The sequence below is a fragment of the Chaetura pelagica genome, unplaced genomic scaffold, assembly GCF_000747805.2.
Source record: "Chaetura pelagica isolate M959 unplaced genomic scaffold, ChaPel_1.0 scaffold135, whole genome shotgun sequence".
In the NCBI taxonomy this organism is placed as follows: Eukaryota; Metazoa; Chordata; class Aves; order Apodiformes; family Apodidae; genus Chaetura; species Chaetura pelagica.
The window spans coordinates 1668513-1677682 of NW_009953649.1; the positions used below are offsets into that span (position 1 = coordinate 1668513).

The following is a 9170-nucleotide window of genomic DNA, read 5'->3' on the forward strand; positions in this document are numbered from 1 at the left end:
GTCTGTTTCCAAAGAATGAAAATGCAAATGCAACCTAATGGAGAAATCTGCTCATACCCTAAACACAAAATTTATCTTAACCTTAGTAAATGCATGATTCCCAGAGACTTAAGGATGGTTTTTGTTATTAATATATGAACAGCAATAAAATACAAGCTTATAGTACCAGGTGGTTTGCAAGTGAAAATGTTTTAAAAGTGTCTTATTTGCAAAATGATCTTCTCATGAAACCACAAAATATAGCAGCTACCTCCACATCTTAATCTGTGGAAATGGGGAGAGCAGAAAAGAGGGAGAGAGACTGCTGTGTGGTTTGTTAAGCCTTCAAACTTAAAGGTCATGGATTACTAGGACTCTGTTCACTGACAAGTAATATTTATATGATATAACACATTTAAAAGTAGCTAAATATTTCCATAGATGAAAATCAAAATAGTCATAAGCAGCAAAAAAAAATCCAGAAACTGTGGTCTGGCTGGAAATGAAGACATCTGTTTGGCTTTAAGATATCTCTTCCAAATTTTGAAATTTTTTTACAGAAATCCCAATCACTCATTAAAAAAAAATAATAATTAATAAATAAAAATTATCATCTTAGTAAAACATTTAAATATTTACTGAACATTTTGCAGCATAAGCTGCACTCTCTCTCTCCTGCCTCTCAGCTCTCAGACTTATTCCTCACAGTTTTGCTGTCCACCCTCTACAAACCTGTTTTCCCAAGGCTGCTGCTGTGCTCTGGCAAGATCCTAGTTTGCTGCCAGTCAGCAATAGGCAGCCGGAGGGCAGAGGTGAACAGATGTGGCTCTTGTTACTTTCTGAATCCAGAAGGATTCCCACTCACCATAGACAGAACTTCAGCCTCAGCACAGTCACAGTTTCACTCCAGGAGCTCCCTGCCCACCATCAGGATTCTTAAATGGTGCACTCTGTATTTACCTACATCTTCCCCTTTCCTACTCCCTCCCAAAAGGACCAAGCAGAAGGTTAACTTTCGCTCTTTTATCTATATTCACTCTCATTTAGAAAGTGGGTAGGAGGTTGCAAACAGCATGGTTGAGATATTTACACACTGATGCAAGAAAAGTGAGGGGAAGACCAGTGGCTCCCACGCTTTTTGGCAATTCTGCAGCCCCCTGAAAGAGCAGAATCTGTCTCTGCTGCTTCTCTCCCACCTCGAGCTTGAGAAAGGCTCACTGTACATTTATAGACAGCTCATTTATTACTGCAGTATAACTCAGTTTTTTGTGCTGTCCATACACAGAGCTGACCTTAGAACAAACACAATGTTATGGCTATATATTTGTTCTGTCTTAATGTCTGCAGTCCCAGCCATACGCTGCAGCTTGGCAATCACCTGACAAAAGCAGTCCTTGTCCCAACAAGTTTCTACAGGGTAGCTGTAAGACAAGAACTGGATGCGAAGTTGAGGTAGAGAAAACACAAAGCAGCGATGACATTTTGTTCAGTGTCTTTCAAATACTTGGGAGTGTTCTGAGTGAAAGACGTTTATGAGTATTACCAGCAGAAATTAGACTGAGTAGAGATGATGCAGATAAGAAATAACATGCATCAGTATATTTAACCCTGGCTTGGTATATTTTGTATGAGGTTATTTTACAAACAGCTCATTCCACAACAGAAGCAGCTGCCTTTACCAGGTAAGTCGTGTGTTTGGTTACTTCTGGTTGTTCACAACACAATATATTCCTACTGTACAGGTATAAACCATCTTTTTCCAAAGCGCAGAGTCCTTCTCATGTGCCTTGAAAAGCAAGGCTTGGGTTTTGTTGCTGCTTTTGTTTTTGCTTTCATTTAAGGGTACAGATGATGATAAGATAAAAGCATACATTGCTGGCAAAATTGTTTTGTTCAAGATCTTGGTGTTTCAAAAAGAAGCTCATCTACAACTGTTTAAGACACAAAAAATGAACAAGAGTTTGTGTATACTTTCATCATTTTAGGTTGCTTTAGGATGTTTTATATGGCTCACATCCAGGAAGCAAGAAGTCTGCAGAGAAAAACTAATAGTCCTACTACCTCAGAAGAAAGCAGTCTGATTTACTTCAGTTGTTTCTTTAAGGCTACCTGTTCAGTAACATACCCAGCAGTGCTGCTAGAACCTCCCCTCTCAACAGTCTCCAGTATGGATTATGGTTCTGATTTTTAAACAGCAATTCCAGAAAAAAAACAACAAAAAAAAACAAAAACAAAAACAAAACAAACAAACAAAAAAACATTCTCCAATACAGCTGCTTCCAAATTTACAACAGATTTTTATTAAGTGAAATTTTTCCTGCTCCAATTTATACTGTTGTAATTCTGTTTAAAATTTATGGACTTCAAGAAGACCTAATAGATAGATACTGAGATCCTCAAGCATAATTTCATTTCAGCCATCATGTCTCAATACTAGTGGAGAAAACTCCCTGCTTTTAAGCCAAGCTTTCTCTGAGGAGGTGGATCTGAATTTGACAGAGCTCTTCCTTCATGGATGAAAAAAAAACAATGATAAGTTAATCAGCTCAAAAGAACTCTAAATATGACTAGCTATTAAACTTACCACTGTTGTGACCGTAACATTTTTTTTGCAGGTAATTCAAATTGCTCATCCAGATCTTCTAAATGCATAAGGATCAAAGACTAGTCAGAAAAAAAGAGCATGTGTACTAACGTGCCTTTAACTGCTCTTTTAATGTTGTAGCAAAACATATTTTTCATGAAGGAAGAATGTCACTCTGAATATCACTGCCTTACTTTAAATCTAAACTAAGTGCCTTCTTCCTCTGTATGGGACAGGCTCTGCAGCTGGCCTCAGAGAGGAGAACCTGTTTGTAAATCATCACACAGTTAATAACAAAATTAAAAGTAAACTGCCTAAAAATCACACACTCATCACCTGAGTTCTCTCTTTTGTGCTGAAGATTTAAGACAAATAAATCAAATATGTCAGCAAACTTTGTCAGACAGACTAGAATTGCAAACCTGAAGTGCCTATACATGAAGCTGAGGCATTGCTCCTTCTGGCCTTAATGCACTGAACAAAAATACTAATTGTGGGACTACACATCACTGCTCCCTATACTTAAGGAAATAAAAGTGATGAAAAAACTCAGAAGAATGCCATCTTAACAGTCTGGTGATTTCATCAGTTGCAAATAATTCAGGTTTCTTACACAGGAGGGACAGGTACATCCTCTTCTATCACAGTTATCTTCTCAACAACACTCAGTACACTTTCCATTGAAGCACCCTGTGAAATTTTTATCTATAAAATGCTCACAAAGGGCAGCCCTGATAAATCAAACCATTTCTTTTTAGTGGATGCTGGAATTCTGTACTGTGAAAAAGAGGTACGCTTGCAAAATAGCATCTTTACATGCAACTTAGTCAGCAATCCAAAGGTTCCTTCCTCAGGCATGTAGGTTAGTAGCCATAGAAAAAGGGTCTGCAAATGGAAATTAAGCATAATGTGGGAACAAACATTCTGGGATGCCTTAGCTGTATTGGGATTCAGACCTTTTGAATCTAGGAGGAATTAACTTTCTCTTAAGAGTTAAACTACCTGAAAACCCAGTGCACAAGCAGCTACACTTTACTAACACACTGAAAGAAGTGACAATGCACACATGCAGTCTTTAGAGTTATCTTTTTAACTAATTGCCTACAAAGTAGACATCCTCTAACCTCAGCACTGGAAGGCAGTGAACTGGGAACAATAAAACTCTGATACTGACTTACTCTCAGAAGGGCTTCCCTTAATCATTGGTGCCACAATATGTATCTACTGCAAATGTCCAGTATTTCCCCTTACATGTCCCCATGCCCTCAAGGGGTGTATCATCTCAACAGATTTAGCTACCTTGGATAAAGTTTTCCATGCCAGAAACGTGCCTCCTTGCTGAGCTGTTTTAGGACATTTCAGCAAAAGCATTCCCCAGGCCTTTTAGAGAAAGATGTCCTTTTTTTACTTTGCTCTTGTTGAAAAATTTTGCTGACCTTTCCCCTGAGAAAACAAGCACCCCTAGGCTGACTAGCAGGGACATGAACCATACCCTCTTATCTCAATGAGCAGCAATAGCAGACTAAAGCATAATGGAGACTTTGTTTCTGAGAGTATGCTTTTCATTGCCTTTGTCCAAATCTCCACATATTTCACCATCTGGCGGGAAGGTGGGTGTGAAAGAGAGGGAAGGGGAAGAAACTCCTCATATTCACATATCCCCAGCAGGAGCTTTTAGAAATGGTCCTTTGCATGTTTCAGCTCAGACTTCACAAGGTCTTAATCCACAATTGTCATTCTCAGGTGCTGCCAGTCATATCTGGTTTAGATCTGCTCCTTTAAAGCAAGAGCAGGGAAAAGATTGCTCCTGTGTCTCGTGAACCTCTACAAACCTTATGCAACATGGAGAAGAGTTCTGTGTAGTTTCAGAGCAGAGGAGACACAAAGGAGTCCTACAGAAAGATGGGAAAGTGAAAACAGGAAAAAAGCCTGATGGAGACCAGAAGTTTGAGACTGGATGTTAGAAGAACTTAAGAGCAAAAAAATTAGGAATGGTGATGAAAATGTTGCCAGAAGAAAAGAAAGACTGGACAGAAAGCGGAGGTATAGAGGGAGAACTACAACAGACCAAGCAAAAAGACAAGTTATTTAAGTGTCTTCAGACTCACCAAGAGAACTGTGGAGAGAGATCGTGAGTCGGCAGACACCAGGAACATGGGAAACAGAAAAACTGAAGTGATAAATCACATGAGGAAATGAGACAATATGGACTGACAGGGGATGAGGATGGGATTTACTAAGGGAAGACTTAAGACAGATTGGTGGGGAGATCCTTGGCAGAACATTGTGCAGACAAGAATAATGGGACATTCAAAGGCTTGAATGAAGAGTCTTAAATACTAAAAAAGGGTCAAGGGACAAAAGATCTGGAGACAAGGGAGAGACTTGAACTAATCCAGTAAGAATGGTTTAAAAAATGCCATATTTACAGTGAAAGGGTGGAGAAACTCATTCACATTAAAGCAGTCTCCCAGATTTTAGATGGAGTTCAAGATTCCTGAACCTGAACCTCCACTTACATCACATATTTGTGAAATGCACTGACAACACATGCTTCACTCTCCTCTAGCAGCTGTATAGATGCCAATGACTTTTTACTAATACTGATATAATTTCTTATATCAAATAGCTGAGGTTCATGCAGTGGGGATCTAGATGTTCTAAATGGGCTGATATCACTGAGTGTATTTAATGTAACGGGACAGACACATGCACTACAACAGTGAATTTGCATTATTCCTTCATTTTGAAAAGGTAAAACACAAAAGTGGATGTCTTTTTCTACAGTTGCAGGTATTTGTACAGATCATGAATAAGGGCTTCTGACTCCTATGAACCACAAGAGCCAAACACATTTTTCTAAATAAAGTCAGGGACAGCATCTCACTCAGGAAAAAAAGAAGTAACTTTAGTTAGTTACTCTAATTGAAGTTTTTGGGTATTCTAACTAAATTACTGCTTGAGAAAGACAGGCTGGTTCCTGAAAAAGAGAAGGGTTGGAAGTTCTGTCCTAGCCAGTACACCTATCAGCATGACACAAGCAGGAAGCAGAGGTATCCATCACAAACTTCCTCAAAGTACACTTCAAGCTGCAGTAATTAAAAAATTCAATTATACTTAATCAATCACATGATAAAAGATACCAATGGAAAAGCTCACCCCATCTTTGTTATAATGCCTGCCTGCGCAAGAATCACAGCAGTGTGCCTCAAAACAATCATAATGCAACTGTTTTTTCAGGTCATGGACGAAATGGCTGTACTGGCTGGAAAAGCAGTTGTTTCTAAAGCATATCCTGGGGCAAAGGGAGCAAAATAGTGCCTGAATGGTCTCCTCCCACTCATCCTAATAAACAAACCAACACAAACCCCAAGAGCCACCCCCCAAAAAAAAATTAAAATTCCCCCCTTAAACCAACCAACACCCCAAAAAAGCTTGATTGTACATCACTAATAAATACACTTTGCTTTACACCAGATACTTAGAGGGTGGATTAATGGATGCAAGTTTTGACACCTTTTAAATTCTAGCTCTAGAACCTGTTTCCAAGTGCTGGAAAAAACAGTAAGAACATGGTCTTTTAAAGTATGTTTCCATTATCTACAAAGAAGGTAGCATCAGCAAATCCCCACTACCAGGGGACAAAAAGCGCTAAACTAGATCTGTACAGACAGTTCACAGCTGGAAGTAGAGGATTACTAAAGTAGCACCTTTTCATTTCTTCCTTTCTGTTCCTATCCCATCCTCAGTCTGACATCTCTTCAGCTTTCAGCTCTTTGCACCTGGGTTGCCCTGTTTCTCTTCCTCCCTTCCTTCCCCTGCCAAAAAAAACTCCACCCCAAGACAAAAAAAAAAAAATCTTACTATTTTTAATCTTTGTACATAAGCTGCTGTACCGCAGTCAGCTGCAAAACTCAGTAGAGAGCTCCATTTCAAACCATTTTCATACTCCCCTCAACTCTCCACTTCCTGGGTTTTCTCTCATTTCCTCATATTGTTTTCCCTCTAGCAATTTTCTCTCTCCACTTAGCCCGGGGTCATTTGCTTATGCTTTTCTCCACCAGCTTTGACCTCCATGTATCCCTTCAGTTCCCACACACTTCTTGAGCAGCCATTGTCCTTTGACCCTTTCCCAGCTCCCCTTTTCCCATTCTCATCCCATTTCCTAACCAGCTGCCAAAATTTTACCCGTGTTTATCTGGAAAATAAGACACATCAAGCTGCTTCCCTTCATCTTAGCTTGGCTCAGCACCAGTCAGCTCACTGCCAAACTAAATTGCCTCAAGTCATAGGGATCAGGACAATCAGGTCCTTTAAGGCTGTGATACTTCTGCAGATGTCTGCAGAGTCTTCCCATCCTTCTCACAACCACCACACTTGGTTAGGTAAATCACTGCAGCATTGCTAAAGTAAGTTATGGAGAACAGAATCCCGAGAAACATATAACATGGCCTCCTCTGTAATATCTTTCCAGCCACACCTCCCTCCCCTTAGACGAAGCATGAACATGCACAGCCTGAAGTAGCTGATTCCTCACCATTTGGGAAGGAGCTTCATTGAAGCCCTCAGATCGTCAACACCTACCTAAGAAAAGCCCCACTGGCAACCACTCCATCACTCAGAAAGGCTGTCTAGTGCCACATAAAGCTTCCAAGATCCATGATTTGTTAGTTGCTGTAGGAAATATGTTTGGGTGTTTTACAGGTAAATTCCTCCAGTTCTTTCAGAACTTCAAGAACATTTGCCACACTCTACATCTACTGTAGTCACGCCTAAACTACTTCTATGAAGCATTTTTTGGCCTTCCTACTTGTAAATGGAAAACCTGTTTCAAATTTTTAATGACACTTTTCAGTTTCTTAAATTGTATGGTTTACTGCATAGGAGGATGAGCTAAGATTTCCAAATCCATGGAGGTCATGCCTAGTGAACAGTGTCTGCACACAGAAGGGTTTTCCAGCAAATACACGTGCCATATTCAATACTATGGGCCAAGTACATGTTAACATACTGAAACTGTGAGCTGCGTGAAAAGGAGAAAAAGTCAGGAAAGAATTTGCAAGACCAGGATCTGGTGAGGGGGAAATAATCAGTGAGACCCTTCAAACAAAGCATTTAAAGGGGCAAACAACCTTCTGCTGTTTGCTTCATGCTATCCATTCTAGGAAACAGGGCATTGTACTTATTTTTGTACATATACATTACTGCAAAGAGTTTACCACTCTTCGTTCTCCACTGCTGCCAACTGTAGAATGTTGTGGGGTTTTTTTCTGTTACTTCTTCATGAACACATAGTAACAGCTTAGACTTATCTAATCAGATAAAAACTTGGAACACATGGAACAATGATGTTACACTAATGTAACAGCAAATGCCAATTCCATTGTCAGCACCATCTGTCTTGCTGTGAAATCAAACACTGTAAAAAACAGCATTATGGAACAGTTAACACCATCCTAACCAAGACTCCTACCTTCACAATGCTTTTTAGATCCTGCACATACATCCTCTCTGTCTCCAGAATCTCTTGGACGACTCTGTCTACATAGAGGAGCTTGGGACTGGTGGGCTCTGTGGCAATAGACATTGCACAGTTTTTGCTTGCTCCTTTTGGTTCTGCTTTCCTCGGCATGCTTAGCCTTTTTTCAAGGCTTTCCTCAGGATCCTCTTGCTCTGCAGGGGAGTTTTTGCGTGGCTTGCTGCTGGAAAATCGCCTGGCTGGGACCAGTTCTAGCTTGATAGCACCCGTTTCTTTATCCTGGTTGAACAAGCCCAAGTGGCTGTTTGAAACTAAGGTCATTCGGCTTCCAAAGGAGCAGTGGCTGTCCCTGGAGGAAGCAGAGGAGGAAGTGGAGCTAAAGCTGACAGGACGGTCGCTGTCTGACAGGTCCATGGTTTTTTTTTCACAGTAGCGGAAAGGTCTGCTCCCCTTGTGCAGCAAATCCTCCCCTTTCGTCTTGGAGTCAAGGGCCTCTGTCACAGCCGGTAAGACATCAAGGGGTAAGTGGAAGTCATCTATAAAATAAACAGAAGAAGTGGATTTACTATTGCTGCTCCACGTAACACAAAAGCTGACAACACATACTTGCAAACAAAACTGCCACGACTCTATTTTAACTAACAGACAACTAGAACAACATGATTTGGAGGTCACTAAGACCTTTTCTTAATGTTTTTCAGGTGGTGGGGATCCCCCACAGGTAAGGCTACCCCGCAGGCTCCACATGCCTCTTTGCTCACATACATGTGTCTGGCACATCCTTGTGCCAGTGTGTTGTGTCTAGTGACAGTGTTTCCAGTGCAAAGGCTCAGCACAGGAGAGAAATAAGACTCAGATTTTTCCTAGGGTTAAAAAAATGCTGTCAGGAGCAGTCCCTGCTGTCTCCAAGCACTGACCCTGGTTTGGGGGCTTTGCAACGCTCAAGAATCACACAGTGACACCAGACAGTATTGTTCATTTTGAATACTGTAAGGCCAACAGTCAAACAAAAACTAAGAGCAGTTATCAATTACCAGCTCTGTGGCTTGTACAAAAACATTAAAACCAGAATGATTTCCCAGTGAAAATAATGTAGCTTCTGAAAAAAAAGAGTTCCCGCAGGAAAGA

At 40.5% G+C, this 9170-nt stretch overlaps 1 protein-coding gene across 1 annotated transcript in view; it reads right to left on the reverse strand.

The window, feature by feature from the left end:
• The window catches only part of PLEKHG1 (pleckstrin homology domain containing, family G (with RhoGef domain) member 1), a 46716-nt gene extending 38146 nt beyond the window's left edge, over window positions 1-8570 (reverse strand). Inside the window, exon 1 of the mRNA XM_009999967.1 lies at window positions 8037-8570. Coding sequence (XP_009998269.1) covers window positions 8037-8456 — 420 coding nt within the window. The 5' untranslated portion in view covers window positions 8457-8570. The remainder of the gene's footprint in view (window positions 1-8036) is intronic.
• Window positions 8571-9170: the final 600 nt, after the last annotated feature.